At 43.4% G+C, this 24605-nt stretch overlaps 1 protein-coding gene across 3 annotated transcripts in view; it reads left to right on the top strand.

The window, feature by feature from the left end:
- The window catches only part of PCYT1A (phosphate cytidylyltransferase 1A, choline), a 39496-nt gene continuing 14891 nt past the window's right edge, over positions 1–24605 (top strand). Inside the window, exons 1-4 of one of the 3 annotated variants that reach the window (XM_087965606.1) lie at positions 1–212; positions 3080–3213; positions 3347–3416; positions 7138–7201. In XM_087965606.1, coding sequence (XP_087821732.1) covers positions 79–212; positions 3080–3213; positions 3347–3416; positions 7138–7201 — 402 coding nt within the window. In that variant the 5' untranslated portion in view covers positions 1–78. Of the gene's footprint in view, positions 213–3079; positions 3214–3346; positions 3417–7137; positions 7202–16890; positions 17009–20014; positions 20124–24605 lie in introns of those variants that run through there. The other 2 variants (XM_026690586.2, XM_087965605.1) reach the window with 2 other exon arrangements.

Here is a 24605-nt window from a genome sequence, read left to right as displayed (position 1 = left end):
AGGAACCGGAAGCTCGGGGCGTCGTCGCCTTAGCAACGCCTTAGCGACGCTAAGGTCCCCGGTGAAGCTGCCGCTGCCATGGCAGAAACGGCACCTCCTTTGACTCCGGCCCCGACCCCGACCCCGACCCCCACCCCGACGCAGTTGGTCCGGCAGGCCAGCGCTCCCAGCCCCGCCCGGGCCTACCACCTGCGCCCGGCCTTCCACCACAGGTCAGCCCGGCTCTCCTACCAGCAGCCCCTTTCCGTGCCTTTCGCGTCTTTTGGGGGCACAACAGCCCTGCGAGGTAGGCCCAGAGCGAGCCTCGTCCTCGGGGAGCGGGGTGGTAGTCTTTGCATGTTTTTTGATTTGAATCCCGCCTCCCTTGCTTTTAAAACTCTGGATTTTAGTGTCTTTTCTTCCCTTTTATTAAAATCTTTGGTGTTGTAAGGCGCCCAGAATGGTGGATAACAGAGAACGAAACAAAACATATGTAAAATAGAATATAAAACAATATAAAATGAAACATAAAATATAAACAATATAAAACAAAACAAAATATAAGATATTATAAAAAATAAAACAAAACGAAACATATATAAAATATAATATAAAACAATATAAAATGAAACAAAATATAAACAATATAAAACAAAACAAAATATAAAATAATATAAAAAATAAAACAAAACATATATAAAATATAATATAAAACAATATAAAATGAAACATAAAATATAAACAATATAAAACGAAACAAAATATAAAATAATATAAAAAATAAAACAAAACAAAATATATATGAAATATAATATAAAACAATATAAAATGAAACAAAATATAAATAATATAAAACAAAACAAAATATAAAATAATATAAAAAATAAAAAATAAAACAAAATATAAAATAATATAAAAAATAAATAAAACAAAACAAAATATTATAAAATATAAAAATAAAACAAAACAAAATATTATAAAATAAAAAAATAAATATTTACAATATAAAATATAAAAATAAAATATTATAAAATATAAAATAATATAAAATATAAAATAAAACAAAATATAATCTTAAGGGAGGCAGAAATGCAGATTTGACTTCGACTTAGACTAACTTAATGGTCACTTTGAATGCACACCAAACAAAATCTCTCTAAAATGTTTTATAGGTGGCACTTGCCACCAGCAAGATTGGCAAAAATGTTCAGCAATATGTCCACCAAGTGCTGGAAGTGTAATCAGACCCTAGGTACTTACTATCATATGTGGTGGGCCTGTACGAAAGCAAGAAAATACTGGGACGGAAATACATACATGGTTGGAAAAAATGATCAAGCAACATATAGATCTGAAACCAGAAATACGTTTGTTGAGTATAATGCCGTAGGACTATAATAAAGGGACTATATATTTAGCTTTGCATGTATTAACAGCAGCAAGGATTGTATTTGCACAATATCGGAAAAATGAGAACATCCCCATCAGATGAGGATGTAATTCGGAAAATATTAGACTATGCAGAGATGGATAGATTGACATTAAAAATAAAGCACAAAGACAGAATATTACTCAACATGGAACAGATTTTACAAGTGGTAAACAGATTTTATAAGAGGTAGAAATTAGATGAAGAAAGATTATTGCTATGTATGAATTAAATATAAAGAGGGTTTACAATTATAAATATGCCAATATAATCAACAGAATTACAAATAAACTAATACAAAGAGAAATCTAGTTAAGACTATTCTCTTACACTATTATTGTTATTACTATATGTGTTAATATTCCTGTTTGTTCTTTCTTTGTTTTTCTGTAAATGATATACCCTGATCATATACTGTATTCAAAACTTTTATGAAGTAAAAATATGTATACTAAAAAAATATATGAATGTACACCAAACGGCCTACATTAAAATGACATTTTGTTGCATCCAGTCTCCACCTCTAATATAAACGGGACAAGATAGATAGATAGATAGATAGATAGATAGATAGATAGATAGATAGATAGATGATAGATAGATAGATAGATAGATAGATAGATAGATAGATAGATAGATAGATAGATAGAAAATTATGCATGCACGCACACATGATATGACACGGAGAAACAACACAGTCTGGTTCGGATCCATACATGTACATGGCAAGAGAAACAAATCTTGCAAGTTTACCAGACGGATGGCTTCGGGAAGAAAGCAGTTCCAGAATCTGGAAGTCCTGCTAGAAATACTTTGAAACCTCCTCCCGTGGACTTGGTAATCCATTCAGAAAGACTGGGTCAGACAGAGACTCCAGATAAGCAAGCCAAAGGCTGACAAGATTAGCTTCGACAAACACTTAGCGTTTGCATTTCCCCTTCTGCCTATAGAGCAGGGGTGGGCAAACTACGGCCCGCGGGCCACATCCGGCCCGTTGGTCTTTTTAATCCGGCCCGCCGAAGATTGGTACAGAATTAAGGTTTGATGTGAATGATTGAATGATTGCATTCATTTGATTTTGACTTGTAATGACAGGCATTTCGACACCAGGTAGCGCATTAGGCGCAGTGACTTGATTTTGAGGAGATTTTGCAGTTTTTTATATGTATCGTATCTTGTGCTGACCCGGCCCGTCTGTCAAATTTTAAAAGTCAATGAGGCCCCCGAGCCAAAAGGTTTGCCCACCCCTGCTATAGAGCCAGCCATGACCCCATGGGAGTCTGACAACAGCCAATAGAATACTAAAAGGACATGTTCTTGCACAGGAACAGGAAGCTCAAATACAAAGGCCAGAGAAGGTATAAAAAACCCACCCACTCTCAACTCCGTTTGGTCAGTTGTCCCAGAACTGCACGCTGTGGTTCTGTTCATAAACTGACTTTCCTAAGCAGCCTCCATATTTGATTCCCGGCTTGGAACTGGACCTGGATTTTTCTTCCAACAGTGGACGTCCGTTCTTGACTAGGAGCAGGTGGAGTAGCAGCCTCTCCCCGAGGCTGCTTGATCTCCAGGATCCCTTCCAGCTCTATTCTGATCGATCGATCAATACCTCTACCCGAGTCAAGAACGCTATGTCCCTCTCTCTCTCTCTCTGTCTCTCTTTTCTCTCAGGTTCCGTTCTTCCATGGTGAAAGATTGCATCCGTGAAGTCTTGAAGGAGGAGTTGGCCAACGTGCAGTACAACCCAGAGGAGATCGGAGCCCAAACCAAAGTCTTATCTGAACTGATCCGGGACCGGCTGAAAGGTCTTTAGATCCACCGGCCTTTGCAGGCACACCCCCCCAAGGACCCCCCCGGGCTTTCTCCCAACGGACCGAGGATGGCTCGCGTGATTTTGATCCCAACGAAATGCCTTTTCCTTTCCCTTTTTTTTTTCAGATAAAGGATTTCACCGATATAAAATAGTGGTGCAAGTCGTGATCGGAGAACAGAGAGGCGAGGGAGTGAAGTGAGTTTTCCTTCAGTTAAATGATTCTACCCCGACCCCCAATTTAGGATTCTTTTGTCCTATTGGGTTACATTGCAGCTGGGGGGGGGGGTGTTCAAAAAATTTAGGTTTTCTGCCCGGTTGCCAGTGGCGGGATTCAATGTTTTTTACTACAAGTTCTGTGGGCGTGGCTTGGTGGGCGTGGCAGGGGAAGGATATACTGCCACATCCCCCTTCCCTCCCCACCCCACTAACCTGCTTTCCAGCTCCATTCTCCTGTGCAGGCCAACCCAAGGAGACCCAGCTGATCAGCTGTGAGCGTGGCTTGGTGGGCGTGGCAGGGGAAGGATATACTGCCACATCCCCCTTCCCTCCCCACCCCACTAACCTGCTTTCCAGCTCCATTCTCCTGTACAGGGCAACCAAGGAAGACCCAGCCGATCAACTGGGACTCAATGGGAGGCAGAGAAGAGGCGGGATTGGCTGGTTCTCTGAATGACTCAGAATTTCCGCTATTCGGTTCTCCAGAACCGCTCAGAACTGGCTGAATCCCACCTCTGCCGGTTGCTGGGTGGGCGTGGCCACGATGGGCGTGGCTTAGTCGGCCCCCTGCACCACAGCAAGGGGGGGTTCACCCTCCCTGGCCCTCAAAGGCTCCAGGAGGCCTGTTTTTCACCCTCCCCGAGCCCCTGTGTGGGCCCTGCCCTTACCTGGGATCCCAAATGGGCCGCGTGGTGACTCCGGGGAGGGGAGGGGTGAACGGGGCCAGCCAGGGGTGGGATTTGCCGGTTTGCCGAATCAGCCATAAAATTAACTTACCGGGGTGAACCAGTAGCAGCCCCACCCCTGCATTGCAGGCCGTCCTCAGCTTCCAACCTTTCGTTTAGTGGCCGTTTGAAATTACAATGGGACCGACAAGTGATTTATGACCGCTTTTCACACTTGTGTCAACTCACCACATATTTCTCTGGTCTTTTTAGAGTTGCCAACAGAAAGGGAGGGGGGAGCAATGCGGCAGCTTGCAAACCGAAAGTGCCATAACATAGTTTTTCAAAGATAGTAACTAGGTGACTGAAGTTTCTGCTACTGGAGAGCAAGATCGATGACTCTGGGCTATGGAAGTGTCCCATTGGAGAACATGAATTAGGATACACCCAGGGGGTGGGGGAAAACCAGGGTCAAGGGTGACAAGGAATGATGTGCCTCAGATTCGGCTACACCCAGGCAGTGCCGGACATGTTAACTCCCAATAAATCCTTTTTTGAACTTTTGGAGGTTTGGCTCAAGACTCATGATTTAATTGGGGTTAAGTGCTGGAATCCTGACATGTTGCAGCATTCCCCAGGGTGATGTGATCAAAATCCAGGCGCTTGGCAACTGGCATGTACTGTTGCAGTGTACCGGAGTCATGCGATCCCCTCTTGCGACTGTCCGACGAGCAAAGTCCACGGGGAAGCCGGAATTCACCTAATAACCAGGTTCCTAACTTAACAACTGCAGTGATTCACTTAACAGCTGTGGCGAGAAAGGTCGTAAAATGGGGCAAAGCTCACTTAATAAACGTTTCATTTAGCAGACATATTGGGCTGAATTGTGGCCGTAAGTCAAGTACTACCTGGGTTCTCTGTAGAATGATCTGGGTAGCTTCCTATTAGCTTGAGAGATTTTCTCCTTTCATTTTAGAACAGGGATCGCCAACCTTTTGGACCACCAAGCTCATCATTTTAAATCCCACGGACCAGAGACCCTGGGAAAATCCCCCAAAAAGTCTGCAGGAAAATCCCCCACCCCGTTTTCCTACCGATCGATCATTCTTTATTTGGGATTGCAGGATCCCAAATAAATCGCAGCTCCGTTCTCAGGGAGAGAGAGAGAGAGACTTTTGGCTCCATGCAAGGAAAGCAGCAGAAGCCGCAGAAATCTTTCTTTCTCTTCCCCAAACTCTGCCAGAAATGAGTCTTTGCCGGCGCAGCCTCTTGGGGCAGGAGGCCTTGCAGGGTCCCAAAGACTCATTTCTGGCAGAGTTTGGGGGAGAGAAAGAAGGACTTTGGCTGCTTTCCTTGCATGCAGCCGAATGCAGAAGAAGAAAGAAGCGGAAAGAAGCAGCCCGGTTGGCCAGGCCAGGTGAGTGGAGTAAGTGGGGCAAGTTCCCCCCCTCTGCCCTTCCCCCCCTCCCCTCACTACCTCGTGTTGTTCGCGATGCAAGCCTTGTGTTCCCACGGTCCATGTGGGCAGCGCAGCCTTGTGTTTCCACACAGCCTGGATTAATTGCTTCGGACGGGGACATTTCTCTGCGGATCACCAAAATTTTCTCGCAGACCACCAGTGGTTCCTGGTCCACCAGTTGGTGACCACTGTTTTAGAATGTATCCATTCAAATTTGCATAGTTTTTATATTAGGTGACTAACATTTCTTAACATATTGATCTAACATAGATTTTTAAAAAATATTTAAAATTTAAAAGACAGCTTATGAAGATTCCTCCCTCGTGCAGGAGGCCAAATATCAGTAACTCTGGTAGTAGTTAGTCCTCATCTTACGATCACAATTGAGCCCAAAATTGGTCTCATTAAGCAAGGCAGTTGTTAAGTTAATGTTGTCCCGTTTTACGACCTTTCCGGCCACAGTTGTTAAGTGATTCACTACAGCTGCTAAGTGAGTAACCCGGTTATTAAGTGAATCTGGCTTCCCCATTGAGTTTGCTCGTCCGTCGGTCGCCAAAGCGGATCATGTGACCCCCGTCATAAATACAATCCAGTCGCCGTGCAGCTCAGTTTTGATCTCGTGACTGTGGCGGTAGGTGTGAAAACGGGTCATCGGTCACTTTTCTCAGCTCTGTTGTAACTTCAAATGGTCACTAAGCGAATTGTCATAAGTCGAGGGCTGCCTTATTCTTGGGAACTGTAGTGGCATAACTGAAAGTTAGAACTGGGATGGAATTGGAGAGAGGGGAAATAATGGAATACATTTCCTTAATAATATGATTGAATCCCACCACTGGTATGACTGCTGGAAAAAATACAGTTATGACTGGTCTTCAAACTATCAGCCATTACAGCATCCCGTGGTCATGTGATCATCATTTTTAATCTTTACTGCCAGACTCTGACACTGGGGAAGCCAGCAGGAAATTGCAAGTCTTAGTCATTTGATGTTGCACTCAGTGACCTCTGGTGATTCACGTAATGACCACAATGGAACATCAACATCATAAGTTTGGCATGTTAAGAAAAAGAAAGGAAACTAGAATTTGAATGAGGGGGATATTAAGTATATTTGAATAACATGAGGATTAGCATAACAGAACTAATATAGTGAAATATTGAATATATAAATGAATAGAAGACCATAATGGAATAATAAGGAGGTGTATTAATGCTAGAATGAAATAAGATTGTGTGGGGAGGAATAGCTAACTTGATTATTAGCATGTTATTGGACGTAAAAGGAAGATATTTGAATATAAGGATTGGTATGCAAATTAGATACTGCAATATTGAAAATCAGTGAGAAATTTGGAAGTAATAAATTTAGGTAGGAATATTAGAAATTTATAAGTTTATTAAAGTTAAATATATTAAGTATTACATTAATTGTAATAAAATGTAAAACACCCAGGTGTCATATTGTTCACACATTGATATGTATGTAAAATTAAAAATAAATAACTTTTATCAGCAGTCTTAAGACTGCCTGAACTTTTTTTTTACTAGCTGGTTTCCTCCTTTATTTCCTTTTTAGCATGGCTGCCCGTTGTTTTTGGGATGCTGATAGCGATAACTACGCTCAGGATGTTTTCATCAATGTAAGTTTTTCCCATTTTCGTTTTTTGAACCAACGCTCCTCACCAGGTAGCTGTTAAAATGTGGGCTGCCAACAACACACCAGAGGGGAGCGTGTCGATCTGACTTGTGCGTCTCTCTGCATTGCCATAAATTGCTTTGGAACAAACGTGGGTCTCTTTTGTTGTGCCTGTCGGCAGATCTTTAAAAGAAGCCAGGGTTTTGGACTTGGTGGTTTTCTTCCAGGGAGGTTTGCTCTTCCTTTATATACCAGCGGCTTCTCCAACTCAGACAAATCAGAAGAAAACAATGCTCCCACCAACACTTGTACATAAACAGAGAGCAAGCCCCACTCCCTTCTAGCACTGATGATGTCCCCTGGTTTGGTAATGAAATGTCTGCAAGTAAACAACCCAGCTCACAAAGTACCAAAGACCCCATAGTTGTCACCATCGTCTTCCTCTTCCTCCTAAGCCCCTCTTCCTTCTAGCACTGATGGTGTTACTAGTTGGGTAATGAAATGTCTGCAAGAAAACCACCCAGCTCAGAGAACACCAAGATCACACAGTCCTCCTCCTCCTCCTCTCCACAAACCTCACTCCCTTTTAGCACTGATGATGTTACCTAGTTGGGTCTTGAAATGTCTGCAAGAAAACCACCCAGCTCAGAGAGCACCAAGATCACACAATCCTCCTCCTCCTCCTCCTCCTCCTCCTCCTCCTCCTCCTCCTCCTCCTCCTCCTCCTCCTCCTCCTCCACAAACCTCACTCCCTTTTAGCACTGATGATGTTACCTAGTTGGGTCTTGAAATGTCTGCAAGAAAACCACCCAGCTCAGAGAGCACCAAGATCACACAATCCTCCTCCTCCTCCTCCTCCTCCTCCTCCTCCTCCTCCTCCTCCTCCTCCTCCTCCTCCTCCTCCTCCTCCTCCTCCTCCTCCTCCTCCTCCTCCTCCTCCTCCTCCTCCTCTCCACAAACCTCACTCCCTTTTAGCACTGATGATGTTACCTAGTTGGGTCTTGAAATGTCTGCAAGAAAACCACCCAACTCAGTTGAGTCCCCAAGGATCCCATAATTCACCCCATGAGCTACAAGTATTCTCTTCTTTTTTAATTTTTTTAAAAATAAACTTTATTAAAGATCAAAAAGAAAAATACATAAAATACGACATTTCATTATAAACGAAATCAGTATACCAATACATAACAAGTGAATATAATATATATATATATATATATTTCTAATCAGCTAAGACGGTGTGATCTTTTCTTGAAAACAATTTTACTATTTTACTCTCTTCTAATGGTACCTGCTTCTTTTCCTTATTAAGAAAAAAACAAACAAACCCCATGCTTCTCATGCTGGTTCTGTCCAGGTGCAGCTTCACTCAACAACCCTCCCCTTGATCTCCCCCAGGAGAGCCTCTTCTGCGTCGCTGTTGCCTTCGGCTGTTTCTTCTACTAAAGCCGGCTGCAAGTTTTAAGAAGGACGGCGTTTATCTTGAAGATCCTGAAGGAGCAGGACTGCAGACTGCTTTTCCTTTCCTCCCTCTGCACCTGCATGCTCATGTGTGTATATATATATATATATATATATGTGGGTATGTATAGTTCGCTGTGTGAAATATAGCTTCCAAATGACATTTTTAAACTACCCCAGGCTCCTGCTAATGCTGTGGTGTACATAAACAGAACTCCAGCACAATTCCCCTGGAAATGGAGAAACGCCACTGTTCAGCTTCCGGTGGGTTGTATAAGCAATTTCTCTGTTGTATTGCTCCCTGTGCTTGGCGACATCTGCACAAGCTACCAAATGCAGCCATTAATATTTATTTTTTAATAATACTTTAATGGTTTTTTTTTTCTTTTTTACATATCTCCATTACTTAATAAACAGTGCTGTGACATTTTGTATACGTTCACATCGCCTCTCCGATGCAATCTGTACATATTCTTTCTATGCCATCTACATCTATTATAGGCATGATGTACATTTTCTTTTCTTGTTTCTCTTGTCGATCCACTGATACCAATCTTCCGCTATTGCATAATGTTCTAATCCCATGGTTAGTTTATCCATTTCGGCGCACTCATAAATTTTTTTTAAATTACTAAACCTTCAGGTGGTGTGGTGTCTTTTCTTCCAATACTGCGCAAAGGGAAATTCTTGGCTGCTATTAATACATGTAACGACAGATACTTTACCTTTCTATTGTAATTTCTTTTTATTATCCCTAAAAGAAAATAATTCCATGACAAAAATCAGTTTTGCTTCCAATTAACTGGCCTTGTGGTTCGCCGGCAACAGGTGTGGACGGCTGAGGTCTCGGAGAGCGAGGACTCGGGTGAGGGGCCTGCGTGTGATGCAGGGATGGGGCCAGGACCCTCAGGGAGTGGAGCCTTCGGAGATTGTGGAGGCTGGCAGCAGTGAGGAAGAGGCCCCCGAGGAGCCTGTGCCCAGTACAGTTGTTAACAAAAGTTACCCTTGTCCTTGCAAATCCATTGCACATGTCTCAATATATATATTTTTTCACACAGGACCCCAAGCCAAAGCCCATCAATGTGGAAACACACTGTTTTGCCACAGGCATCTAAATTATCATTGGAATCAGGGTTGTTCCCTCTTCCATAAATTTTGCTTAAAAAGTTTTTATTTTTATTTTCAATCTATTGTAGAAAATATTCTTTCTCCTCGGAGAGTGCATTTGTAGCTGACTTCATCATGGAATAAAACTTCACCGTGGGCAGAGAAAAAGGCAACACGGCCTGTTATCTTAGCTATCAGATTCCAAATCATCTAAAACGTTTTAAAAATCCGTGTGGGTGGATGGGTGGAGTTTTTTTTAGTATTCAGCATTTAAAAAAAATATTTGCATTAATCTGACAAGGAAATACTGCAACCCAGCTTTGACATTTTTCCAGTCCGCTTCATAGTTTCCATTGCAAATTATCATAATCAAGTCACTTGTCCTCCTCAGGCAATTAACAGCAACTGATAATTGCTTTATCTTCATGTAATTAAAACTTGAGCAGGAATTCACACACCCTAACCTTTTGAAGGTGATCTTCCTACTTTGGAGATCCTACTAATGTTCAAAGACAATTTTTTGTGCTTAGGCAGAATTATTTTGAGGGCCAAACAAGGCATTCTAATGTTTCGGCTTAGGTCAATTTAATTCAATTCGGAATAGAGCTGGAAGAGACCTTGGAGGTCTTCTAGTCCAACCCCCTGCTCAAGAAGGAGACCCTTTTCCATGGTTGTCCCATCTCTTCTTGCAAATCTCCAGGGTTGCAGCACCCACAACTTCTAGAGGCAAGTCGTTCCACTGATTATTTTTTCTCACTGACTAGGAAATTACTCTTTAGTTCTAGGTAATTGGACAATGTTACTCACAGCTTCCTCCTTCGTGCAATGGAACACAGTGGCATGGAAGATCCCACTACCAGAGGGATTTGCAACTTAGTAGGACAACTGAAGTCACTGTGTGGTTTTCCTGAGCAGGAGATCAGATTAGAAGACCTCTAATGTCTCTTCCAACCCTATGATTAGAGTAGAGTAGAGTAGAGTAGAGCAGAGCAGAGCAGAGCAGAGCAGAACAGAACAGAACAGAACAGAATAGAAATTAGAATAGAATAGAATAGAATAGAATAGAATAGAATAGAATAGAATAGAATAGAATTCTTTATTGGTCAAGTGTGATAGGACACACAAGGAATTTGTCTTGGTGCAAATGCTCTCAGTGTCCATAAAAGATACATTCATCAAGAGTCAAGAATCATCAGGTACAACACTTAATAGTCATAGGGTACAATAAGAATAGAATAGAATAGAAATAGAATAGAATTCTTTATTGGTCAAGTGTGATTGGACAAACAAGGATTTTGTCTTGGTGCAAATGCTCTCAGTGTCCATCAAAGAAAAGATACATTTGTCAAGAATCATAGAAAGTACAACAATTAATAATAGTCATAGGGTACAATATGCAATCAAATCATACTTGGAAACAGTCAAATAAGATATTGGAATAAAGAATAGAATAGAAATAGAATAGAATAGAATTAATAGAATAGAATAGAATAGAATAGAATAGAATAGAATAGAATAGAATTCTTTATTGGCCAAGTGTGATGGGGCACACAAAGAATTTGTCTTGGTGCAAATGCTCTCAGTGTACATAAAAGAAAAGATACATTCATCAAGAGTCAAGAATCAGATACAACACTTAATAGTCATGGGATACAATAAGAATAGAATAGAATAGAATAGAATAGAATAGAATAGAATAGAATTCTTTATTGGCCAATTGTGATTGGACAAACAAGGAATTTTTCTTGGTGCAAATGCTCTCAGTTTCCATAAAATAAAAGATACATTCATCAAGAGTCAAGAATCATCAGGTACAACACTTAATAGTCATAGGGTACAATAAGAATAGAATAGAGTAGAGTAGAGTAGAGTAGAATAGAATAGAATAGAATAGAATAGAATAGAATAGAATAGAATAGAATAGAATAGAATTCTTTATTGGCCAAGTGTGATTGGACACACAAGGAATTTGTCTTGGTGCAAATGCTCTCAGTGTCCATAAAAGAAAAGATACATTCATCAAGAGTCAAGAATCATCAGATACAACACTTAATGATAGTCATAGGTTACAATAAGCATGATTCTATTTTGTACATTCTATGATTACAACATGGGTCTCCACAAGGGAGAAGAGGGCGGGTTAATCGATTGACGTCTCAAGGCAAATCGTTCCACTGGTTAATTGTTCTCACTGTCAGGAAATTTAACAAACTGAATAGGTCTCCCCACATGTCATCCTTAGTGAAGCATGCAAACCAGCGTCTACATTTCCTGCGTCAGATGAGGAGAACACATCTGTCTCCTGTCCTGGCCACTTTTACAGAGGCACAATGGAGAGCGTCTTAAGAAACCGTTTCCCTGTTTGGTTTGGTGGCAGCAGTGCCTCAGATAATAGAAAGTCCCTACAGAGAGTGGTGAGGACAGCGGAGAAGATTATACGAAGCTCACTTCGCGTTATTCAGGATTCTGATTACAAGCGCTATATAGTTAGAGCTCAAAGCATTGTTAGAGACACCGTACACCCGCTTCATAGTTTGTTTCTGTTGTTCCCCTCTGTGACGAAGTTTCAAAGTATTTCTAGCAGGACTACCAGATTCTGAAACAGCTTTGTTCCTTACACCATCCTTACACTGGCAAACTCGCAAGATTTGTTTCTCTTGCAGTGTACTTGTATATATTCCAACTAGACTATGGTGTTTGTCTGTGTCCTGTAATATATGTGGGTACATGCATGTTTTTGTATTTATTTATTTTGTCATGTTTATGTAGTGTATATTAGAGGTGACAACCCTTTGAGAGCTGCATGCAACGAAATTTCATTTTAATGTGTGCCAATTAGTGTACATTCAAAGTGACAATAAAGTTATTCCAGTATGATTTGATTCCTAATTGTACCCTATGACTATTATTAAGTGTTGTACCTGATGATTCTTGATGAATGTATCTTTTCTTTTATGTACACCCGAGACCATTTGCACCAAGACAAATTCCTTGTGTGTCTAATCACACTTGGCCAATAAAGAATTATATTCTATTCTGTTCTGTTCTGTTCTGTTCTGTTCTATTCCTATTCTATTCTATTCTATTCTATTCTATTCTATATTCTATTGTATTCTATTGTATTCTGTTCTATTCTTCATTGCAATATTTTTCTATTCTATTCTATATTCTATTGTATTCTGTTCTAATCTTCATTGCAATATTTTTCTATTCTATTCTATTCTATATTCTATTGTATTCTATTGTATTCTGTTCTATTCTTCATTGCAATATTTTTCTATTCTATTCTATTCTATTCTATTCTATTCTATTCTATTCTATATTCTATTGTATTCTATTGTATTCTGTTCTATTCTTTGCAATATTTTTCTATTCTATTCTATTCTATTCTATATTCTATTCTATATTCTATTGTATTCTATTGTATTCTGTTCTATTCTTCATTGCAATATTTTTCTATTCTATTCTATTCTATTCTATATTCTATTCTATTGTATTGTATTCTGTTCTATTCTTCATTGCAATATTTTTCTTTTCTATTCTATTCTATATTCTATTCTATTCTATTCTATTCTATTCTATTCTATATTATATTCTATTCTATAGTCTATTGTATTCTATTCTATTCTAATTCTATTCTATTCTGTTCCTATTATTTCTATTTCTATTCTACCACAGGCCTCCCTTCCACCAGAGGGGGTCAACGAGGACCTTCCAAGTTGCAACACAAAATCCTGGATTTTTGTTTCAGGATCCAGCAAAACTCCAGTCTTGGGAGCCTTGATAGACCCTCCATGCAGGTCGCAGGTGGGCTTCTTGGGGTGCCCGGTTCCTAAAAGAGACCTCCTGCCTAATAGATCAGTAGCTCTAGGCCTTCAGGGAGGTCCCACAAATTGGGGGAAAAACACCTTTTTTTTTTTTTTTTGGCTCCCTCTGCTCTCTTTTATCTCATGCCAATCATGTCGGACAGACCCCTCAAACACAGGCAGAAATCCAAGCGGTGCGCTCTCTGCGAGGCGGCCTTTCCTGGGGCTGCGGAGGGGGACCTGTGTCCTCGCTGCTCCCTGCAGCCTCTTAGCACCCCCAGCTCGGCATCAGGGGGCTTAGAGTCCCAATGGCGGGACCCCAGGGCCCCTTCCCCCTCCGCTAGCTCAGGGGAGGACCCCAAAGATCCAGATGTGGAAGAAGAGAAGGAGGACTGGGAGAGCCGAAAGGTGGACTGGGTGAGTTTTGAGCTGTCGCTCCTTTATTTTATTTTATTATTTTTAGTTTACGGCCTTGGCTCAAATCTCGTCTGCAGGATGTCATGTATTCTTTGTTTGTTTGTTTTTCATTCTGAGCCCCCAAAACAGGCTTTTAATGCAGGCTCAAAAGCCGAGCTCGGAGAGACTATGGAGATTCTCCATCCTCCAAGTCATAGTTGTCCCAAAGGTGCTTTTTTTAATGCCCAAGAGACAACTGAACCTTCTAGTTTTTCTTTTGAAGACGTTTCGCTTCTCATCCAAGAAGCTTCTTCAGTTCTGACTGGATGGATGGTGGGGAAGGGAAGGATTTATCTTCCTTGCGGACAGCTGGTCATTTGCATCCTTTTAGAGGGTCGTTGAGGCCACTTGGAGGTTTGTCTGTGTCCTCAGGGTCACCTGAGTGGTGCAAATGGGTGTAGAGCCTCTTTTGGAACTGCTGAAAGGACCGTGTTGTGGACAGGAGATGGGTGATGTCGTTATCCCTTTCCTGTCTGTTGAGAAAGGACTATTCAGTTTGGAGATAGATGGCCTCTTGGACTCTTCTTTCAAACCAGCGGTCCTCTCTGTCCAAAATGTGGGACTTTGCTGCCTTCAAAAGAGCGGCCTTTTTTCTTTTAAATGCATATGGACTGCTGAATCTTGTCTGCAAGGAGTATAAATCCTTCCATTTCCCACCATCCGGTCAGAGCTGAAGAAGCTTCTTCGAGGAGAAGGAAAACGTTTAAAAAAAAAAAAAATCCAGAAAGTCCAGTTTAGTGCCTCTTGCAAAAAAATAAAAATAAAAGCACTTCTGAGCTCTGAAAATTGATCCTTTCTGTTCCCATGGTGTAACTACAGGTCATCCTCGACTTACAACCGTTCAAAGTGACAACGGCACTGAAAAATGACTGATGACCGTTTTCCACACTTATGACCATTTCAGAACGGTCACGAATCAAAATTCAGATGCTTGGCAACTGGCATGTCTTTATGCCAGTGGTAGTGTCCACAGGTTATGTTTTTGCGATCTTCCGACAAGCAAAGTCAATGGGGAAGCCAGATTCAATTTAACAACCATGTTACGAACAATTCACTTAACAACTGTGGTAAGAAAGGTCATAAAATGGAGTACAACTCACTTAACCACTGTCCTGAATGGCAAAGGAAATTTGGAGCTCAATTGTGGTTGTACCTTGAGGACTACTGCACCTCAAACTCCTTGCCTGAATTTTGCACAAGTATGCAATAATACTTTTTTTTTAAAAGGAAAGATTGGGACTTATGCAAGTAATTAAAAGGTTCCTTCTGTATCCCTTCCCCCACATCCATCAATGCATGGCGGGTAAAATACTGTAGCTTGAACATGGATTCTGTTCCAAAGCACACTTCAATTACATTCGTATCTCTTTGATGTAATTAATGATGATATTTACTGGAGGACTTTGGTGTGATGCATTTTGGAAAAGATGCATTGATCCAAAACATATTTTTTGCATGCAAACAATCTGAGATTTGGTTTCTGGCACTCTGTCCGGTAAAAACGGATCTGAAAAAGCTCTTTGCCTACAGATCACTGAACTATCCCGGAATGTGATGGTTATTTTTACTGCATTTACCATTAGATCCTGCATATCTGGCTGCCTGATATTTGTACTGAGTGCATCTAAATTTAATTGCATTCACACTTTTTTATTATAATTAGTTATTATCATTAGTAAATGTGCTTCTTGCATATAGATGCATTAAAAGACATAGTCAATATCTGGATAAAGTTTTTAAGAAATCAAGTATACATTTTCTCTCCACTTATACAATTACTTGGTTTTGATTGTAGTGACTGCTAACATTCCACTTGTCCCAAAAATAAATGTTGAAGGAGACGTTAGCAGGACTCTTTGTCAGCAGTAGCTGTGAAAATCTTCAAGAAATCCACCTTTTAAATCCGGATGCCAAAATGATACAAAACAATCTTCATGCTGTTTTTTAAAGAAGCATAATTGATAAATGTATATATTATTGCTTGAAGGGTTATCGTGGAAGTAATAAATAAATTTACTGTTGATTTCAAAAATATTTTTTAAAGCCCCAATTGTTTCAAAGGGACTCATGTTGATCACAGGCTGTTTGGAATGCTTTAGTTTAAAATTTCCAAGCTGAACTGCAGAGGTGCTTATTTATCTTATCTGCAAAAACTCGAGGTGGAAAATGTTGTTGATTTTAAAATGAGCTTTTTCCATTAGGGAATAAGAAGAGCGACATTTTGGAATGAACAAAGTCATGGTCATTCTAGGAAAAACCTTATTCTAAATAATTATATTATTTATCTACAACCAGAATAACAGTTGGAAGGAATCTTGGAGGTCTTCTAGTTGAACCCCTGCTCAACCCTGGTTGCCAGGGAGATTGACTATAATTCTTATTATAGCAAATAAAATGCAGAAAGGGAAGCCTTCACATGCTGCCCAGAACCACGATTTCCTTAACCACAGTTAGTTGCAAATTGAGTTTCCAGCCAACTGCAACCTGGTGCCTTCCCGATGCCATTGCAATAGACCAAGGGTCTTTCAAACTTGGCAAGTTTAAGATTTGTGGACTTCAACTCCCAGAATTCCTGAGCTAACATGACTGGAGGAGGAATTCTGGGAGTTGAAGTCCACAAGTCTTCAAGCGGTCAAGTTGGAAGACCCCTGCGAATAGACACTGGAGGAAACCAGATTGGGGAAGGCTCTTCCATGAGTGGGAGGCGACTTGCGGTTTGCACAGCCCCACGGCTGGCTGGGGATGATGGGGGTGGGAACTTGGAAGCCCTCCACAATTAGAAAACCTTCTAATAGGGAAGGCAAAACCAAAACCAGTTTCCAGCGGAACCTCCGGGTGGGAGGACGCCGTTTCCGCCCGGGATCTGCGCCAGCGGCGGTCCCTTCCGGTCGGGTCCGTCCGGAAGCACTTCCGGTTCAGCCCAGCCCCGTTGGCAAAAGAGTCGGGCGTGAGCAGCCGAGGAGGGACGTCGCGCAGGACAGGTGGGGAGGGGCCGTCGCCCCGGGGTGGGGGGCAATAGGAGGAGAATCAGAGCCGGTTGTGAGGGTCCTGCTCTGTTTTGGGGCGGCAGCAGGAAGCGGGGGGCGGAGGGAGGGGGCGAAGAGAGGGGAAGGGTCAAGCCAAGATCATGGGGGGCTGGGCAAGGGGAGGGGGGTTGTGGCCCCCAGGGATGTTGCATCTGAATTTGGGAGGGATCCAAAGTGGGAGGGGGGGGAGGACAGGTGCAAGCCCTCGGGGGGGTCTCCAGCCTTGGCAACTTCAAGCCTTGGGGGACTTCATCTCCCAGAATTCCCCCATGGGGGGGTGTTGCATCGGAGCTGGGGAGGGGTCCAAAGTGGAAGGGGTGGGGAGGACAAGTGCCAAGCCCTCCAGGGCAAGGGTCTCCAACCTTGGCAACTTCAAGCCTTGGGGGACTTCATCTCCCAGAATTCCCCCATAGGGGGGTGTTGCATCGGAGCTGGGGAGGGGTCCAAAGTGGGAGGGGTGGGGAGGACAGGTGCAAGCCCTGGGGGGTCTCCAATCTTGGCCATTTTAAGCCTTGGGGGCTTCATCTCCCAGAATTCCCCCTAGGGGGTGTTGCATCGGAGCTGGGGAGGGGTCCAAAGTGGGAGGGGTGGGAGGACAAGTGCCAAGCCCTCCAGGGGAGGGGTCTCCAGCCTTGGCAACTTTAAGCCTTGGGGGCTTCAACTCCCAGAATTTCCCCTAGGGATGTTGCATCGGAGCTGGGGAGAGGTCCAAAGTGGGAGTGGGGAGGACAAGTGCAAGCCCTCCAGGGGAGGGGTCTCCAGCCTTGGCAACTTCAAGCCTTGGGGGGCTTCAACTCCCAGAATTCCCCAGCCAGAGACCCCTGGGGTTTCAAAGATAGACAGCTGGAGGAGAGGAAATATGGGGTAGGTGGGTAGGGGGATGTTCTTTTGGGTTATTTATCATTTTTAGCTGCTGTTTTTAATTCTGTTTTTCCACCTGCTCCTCCTCCCCGGCCGCTGTGAGCCAGCTGAGGAGGGCACCCAGGTCATCCTCGACTTACAACCCACACTGAGCCCAACATTCCTTGTGGCTAAGAGAAACAAAGGGAGCTCTTGGGCCGTTGTTGGGAAGTGAATCGGGCTGCATCTGTGAAGTCACCTACACGGTCGTTAAACGAATCCGGCTACACCCCCGGTTGACTTTGCTTGTCAGAAGGCCATGAAAGAGGGATTGTGTGAGACCCCTGGGATACGCAACCGTCGTAAATAGGAGCCAGGGGTCAAGCGTCTGAATTTTGATCACGTGGCCACGAGGTTGCTGAAACGGTCGTAAGGGTGAAAATGGGTCATTGCTCAGTTTTTGTCAGTGTCGTAACTTTGAATGATCAATAGGTTGCTGTAAGTCAAGGACTACCTTTCTCTCCCCCTCTCTCTCATCTATCCTTTATCTCTCCATCCCCCCCTCTCTCATCTATTTATCTTATCTATCCTCTATCTATCTATCTATCTCCCTCTCTCCATCCCTCTCTCTCTCATCTATCTCCCTCTCTCTCATCTGTCTATCTTATCTATCCTCTATTTCTCTCCATCTCTCCTTTATCTCTCTCCATCCATCTCTCCTCTATCCTCTATCTCCTTTTCTCTCCATCTCTCTCTCTCCTCTATGTATCCTCTATCTATCCTTTATCTATATCTCCCTCTCTCTCCATCCGTCTCTTCTCTCATCTATCTATATATCTATCCTCTGTCAGTCTTTCTACCTACCTACTTATCTCTCTCCCTCTCTCTCCATCCCTCTCTCTTCTCTATATCCTCTGTCTGTCTGTCTCTATCTATCTATCATCCATCCATCCATCCCTCTCTCTCTCATCTCTCTCTCTCTCTCTCTCATCTATTTATCTTATCTATCTTCTATCTATCGCCTCTCTCCATCCCTCTCTCTCATCTATCTATCTCCTCTCTCTCATCTGTCTATCTTATCTATCATCTATTTCTCTCCATCTCTCCTTTATCTCTCTCTCCATCCATCTCTCGTCTGTGTGTGTCTATCTATCTATTTCTCTCCATCCATCTCTCCTCTATCTCCTTTTCTCTCCATCTCTCTCTCTCCTCTATGTATCCTCTATCTATCCTTTATCTATATCTCCTCTCTCTCTCCATCCGTCTCTTCTCTCATCTATCTATATATCTATCCTCTGTCAGTCTTCCTACCTACCTACTTATCTCTCTCCCTCTCTCTCCATCCCTCTCTCTTCTCTATATCCTCTGTCTGTCTGTCTCTATCTATCTATCATCCATCCATCCATCCATCATATGGCATATAGCTAGTCCTCAACTGACAACAGTTCATTTAGTGACTGCTCAATGTTACAACATCACTGAACAAAGTGACTGTTTTTCACACTTAACGACCATTGCAGCATCCTTGTGATCCTATGATCCAAATTTAGACACTTGACAACTGCTTCATATTTACGGCAGGAGGGGATTCACATGATCCCCTTTTGTGACCACCTGCCCAGCCAAGCCCACGGGGAAAGCCAGATCGCCAAACGTCAGAATTTCGATCACGCAACCGTGTGGGGAACGCTGCAAACGGCCGTTAAGTGTGGGGGGAAAAGCGGTCCCAAGTCCCTTCCCCCCCCCGGTGCCGTTGTAACTTTGAACGGCCACGAAACGCACTTTCGTAAGTCGAGGACTGCCTGTGTGTGAGCCAGTGCCTGACAAGCAGCCCCAATTCATTAAATAAACAGATGGTGTAAGCAACAGGTGGGCTGGAGAGGCGGCTGTGCAAATCCTTGTCATTCTAACACAGCCAGTTGCGTCAGGGGTGCGTGCCACACTTTGCCCAAGGGCGTTGTGCAAAAGACAGGAATGCTGCGGTTGGCCTCGGGGGTCAACTCTGGCCCAGGTTGCATAAATCAGGGGTGTGGCTGTGCTTTGTTCTGTTGGCTTTTATACAGTGTGGGTTGGGTTTTTTCTTCTTTTTAATTGTGTATTCTGCCCAGTCATGCATTGCGTTTCTAGCGGCTTTCTCAGTTCCTTATCCCGTTTGCGGGATTACAGGAAGTCCCACTTAATGACTACAAGGGAGCCTAATGTTTCTGCTGCTAACTGAGACATTTGTTCCGTGAGTTTGCCCCTTTTTACCGACTTTTCTTTCCCGAGGAAATCGCTGCAGCTGTTAAGTTAGTATCACGGTGATTAAGTCAACAGTCTATGGAGATTTTCAGTCCTCCAGGTCATGGTCATCCCTTGAGACTTTCAAGAAGAGATTGGACTGCCATTGGTCAGAAATGGTGTAGGGTCTCCTACTTGGGCAAGAGGGTTGGACTAGATGACCTACAAGGTCCCTTACAACTCCTAAATAAAATACAAAATACATAATTTATATGTATTTTGAGTTTGAATGGCATTTCTTCCTTTTCGCAACTGTTTGTGGGGGAGTTTTTTGTCTCCAGTCAATGATAATTGGACCTTTGAAGCCAAGTTGAAGGAATTAAAGGGCCCTCACCTGTTTTTGTGACTTTGTTGCTTTTGTATCCCACCTTGGGTCATCACATTATCTTTCATCTTCGTCCCATCAGGGTTGTTGTTGTCCCCCCCCCCCCAGCTGCTGGCACAATATCCCAAAATGCTCTTTAAACATTGCATGCTTTCATTGTGTTAGTGCAGCCATGGACGTTGTGAAAGCTGAGCGTTGGTGGCGTAGATAGTCGAAGGAGCAGCTTGCGTAAGTGTGGCAGTAGTCATTTCAGGGTGTGTTTGTGGGCAGGTGAGAAACAACGTGTGATCTGGGGCTTAATGAGGGGAGTTGTGCGATCGCAGAGCTCGTGAAATAAATAGGTTAACACACGTGAGCTCCGACTGGGCGCAAATCCTAAACTTCCCACCCACCCACCCCAAAAAAGATGGGGTGACTTGGAGGCTCAACTCTGATTCCAGCTCTATTCTGATTGATTGATTGATTGATTGATTGATTGATTCCAGAATTCAGGAGCGTTGTGTCCTTGAAAGCGCAGGGCACCATCATAGCACGGGCATAAAATGTGGAAAAAACATCTGAAACTGGACTTTTTTTTTTTTGTAATCCTTTATGCCAGGGATCGCCAACCTTTTGGACCTCAGGGACCACCAAAGTCATCATTTTAAATCCCGTGGACCAGAGACCCTGGGAAAATCACCCCAAAAAAGTCTGCAGGAAAAATTCCCCATCCCACTGGGTGTACGTGTGTTACGAAGGGTGTGTATCATTTAAAAAACAAAAACAAAGCTTTTACAAAGTTGGCTTATAGCCCAGGAAGCTCCAACCCTCATTTTCTGGGCTGGAAATGGAAAGTCCTCAGGGCCTGATCCTATCGGATCTATGACAATTCGCCGTAGGCAATGCGCCCAGTCCATCTCGCTGCCGGACAAGAGTTCCATCTCTATGGAGATTCTCCATCATCCAGATAATCAGATGAACAGATAATCAGGGTTGGAAGGGACCTTGGAGGTCATCTAGTCCAGCCCCCCGCCCAAGCGGGAGACCCACACCATTTCTGACAGATGGCAGTCCAATCTCTTCTTGAAAGTCTCAAGGGATGACCCAAATGTGCTTTTTTTTTTTTTAGAGGTAACTGGACTTTCTTTGTTGTTGTTTTTTTGAAGACTTCTCACCCAAGAAGCTTCTTCAGCTCTGACTGGATGGTGGGGAACTCCTTGTAGATATCTGGTCATTTGCCTCCTTTTAGAGAGCCGTTGAGGCCACTTGGCCTGTTTGCCTGTGACCTCAGAGTCACCTGAGTAGTGCAAGTGGGTCTTGTATTCTGCAGTTTTTTCTCTCTGGAACCCCATTCCTGCTCCCACACCATTCGAAGGGTGTTCATCCCAAATTGTATAGGTAAAAGTCTGTAGAGATTGTCAGTCATCCAGGTCACGATTGTCCCAAAGGTTTTTTTTTTTTTTTTTTTTCAGGAGGCAACTGGACTTTCTGATTATTATTTTTTACCTTTGAGGGAGTTTCGCTTCTCCTATGAGAAGCTTCTTCAGCTCTGCCTGGATGGAGGAGAATGGAAGGATTTACCCTCCTTGCAGACATCTGGTCGTTTGCATCCTTTTAGAGGGTCGTTGAGGCCACTTAGAGGTTTGTCTGTGTCCTCAGGGTCATGTGAGTAGTACAAATGACTGTGGAGCCTTCTTGGAACTGCGGAAAGGACTGTGTTGTAGAGCGGAGAGAGATGATATTGGTAAGGCTCCACCCATATTTGCACTACTCAGACAAACCTCCTCAACGGCTCTCTAAAAGGATGCAAATGACCAGCTGTCTGCAAGGAGGATAAATCCTTCCATTCTCCTCCATCCAGGCAGAGCTGAAAAAGTTTCTTGGATGAAACGCCTTCAAAGAAAAACAAGGAAGTCCAATTTCCTCTTGCAAAAAACAACCTTTGGGACGACACTAAAATCAAAGAAATGGTGGAATACAATCATTACAGAAAGTGCGCACAAGGAGGGACAGGATAAAATGGGAAGAGCGAAAATTTAAGTTTGGTTTGTTTCAAATAATCACATAGAATTGTTAAATTGTCCCACAGCGAGTTGGCTATGGCGAGCGGCCCCATTTCTCTCTTTTATCTACAGGATATCCATGTTTGGGATCTGCCTATCGTGGTCTGGGGACAATTTCCTGAGAGGGATTATGTAGAGCAACCATTTCCTTCCCTCCCAACTTACAAATCAAATTCAGGAAGTTTCCCGGCCAAGTGTCGTCCGTTTATAGACAGGTAGTCCTCCACTTACGACCAGAATTGACCCCAGAATTTCCAAGGCATTTGTGAAGTGAGTTTTGCCCCGTTTTACGACTTTTCTTGCCCTTGGTTGTTAAGCGAATTGCCCCAGTCGTTAAGCGAATCTAGCTTTCCCCCTTGACTGTGCTCGTCAGAAGGTCCCAAAAAGGAGACCACGTGACCCCAGGGCACTGGGACCGTCGTAAAAAGGAATCGTTGCCAAGCGGCCCCAATTTTAATCACCCGACCCTGAGGAACGGCACAGCGGTCGTAAGTGTGAAGAATGATCCTACGTCACATTTTCCCCCCCCTCCGGGGCCCGTGGTCACTTCAAACGGTCACTAAAATGAACTGTTGTAAGGCGAGGACTACCTGTATAGAATGGATTTCCAGACTTTTGAATCACAGGCTTGTTTAGTGAAACTGCAAGTTTTCCCGTGTGACCTTGCTTAACGGACGGTCGCAAAAGGAGGATGGTGTTTCCCCTGGACGCTGCAACCAACATAAATAAGAGTCAGTTGCTCGGCACCCAAATTTTGATTGTGTGACTACCCGCGTTTCCCCGAAAATAAGACCCTTGTCTTATTTATTTTTTGCCACAAAAAAAAAGGCACCAGGTCTTATTTTCGGGGGATGTCATCCACTGACCAGCCTCACTTGCGGGCGTTACCCCCGGCCTCCTTTTCGCTGTCCGAGGCCTTCAGGAACTACTACTTCTTTGGCCGGCCAGGTTTCTCTGAATGCCTCTGCAGCTAATAACGGAGCTTTGGATCGATCCTGAGCTTTGTTCTCAGCTCCAGAGGCCTTCAGAAAAGCCTTGCCAGCTACAGAAGAAATGAACCAGCAAGGCAGGTGTCGGGGTGTGCGAGGCCCGACTATACCTGTCCGAAGATAAGTAGTAGGGCGGCTCCACCTACCCCCATCCCTACCCTACCTTAATTTTTACCCGTCCACTCTGGAGTGGGTGGGATCTTAATTACAGCTTATTTTGGGGTAGGACTTACATTGGGCGCATGTGTAAAAACCAAGCTAGGACTTACTTTCAGGGTAGGTTGTATTTTCAGGAAAACGGTAATACCCCTATTCCCTCATATACCGCTAGAATTACCTGGAAGCAAATGGAAGGTGAGATTTGGCTTGCTGAGAGAGGATGGCTAGTGACCAGAGGGCAAAGAGGGTGGACAGGGTCTCAATTAGGGCTTATTTTGGGGGTTAGGGCTTATATTGGGCGCACGTGTAAAAAAAAATCAAGCTAGGGCTTACTTTCGGGGTAGGTCGTATTTTTCGGGGAAACTATATGAATGCTCCAACAGTCATTAGTGGATAAAATGGTCACAAGTCACCTTTTTCCACTGCTGTTGCGTCTTCAAACAGTCACTCAACCAATGGTTGTCATTCAAGAACCCCCCCTGTAAATATTTCCCCAGGTTTTTACAGCGCTAAAGTATACAGAGGTGTCCTGCCTGCAGTTTCGGCAGGATTGCTGGGTTGGGAGGGAAAAAAAATAAAAATAACCCCTCAATATTTACTGTCCAGTATCGCCTGGACCAGGGGTCCCCAACCACCGTCCGCGGACCGGCACGTCCGTGGAACAAGTCCTACTGGCGCTGAGTTGTTGGCGCGCCATCTTTTTGATGAAAGTGCTCCGTGAGCTTTTCCGGTAGAAAGCTCACCGGAAGCACTTTTTCATCAAAAAGATGCCGGCGCTTAGCGCTTCCGTGAGCTTTTCCGGTAGAAAGCTCACCGGAAGCACTTTTTCATCAAAAAGATGCCGGCGCTTAGCGCCCGTGAGCTTTTCCGGTAGAAAGCTCACCGGAGCACTTTTCATCAAAAAGATGCGGCGCTAG

This window comes from Notechis scutatus, chromosome 4, assembly GCF_049901735.1.
Source record: "Notechis scutatus isolate UNSWTSFEM ecotype Mainland chromosome 4, rNotScu1.2, whole genome shotgun sequence".
In the NCBI taxonomy this organism is placed as follows: Eukaryota; Metazoa; Chordata; class Lepidosauria; order Squamata; family Elapidae; genus Notechis; species Notechis scutatus.
Note: the sequence above shows the minus strand (reverse complement) of the source record. Positions and strands in the feature narration are given on the sequence as shown.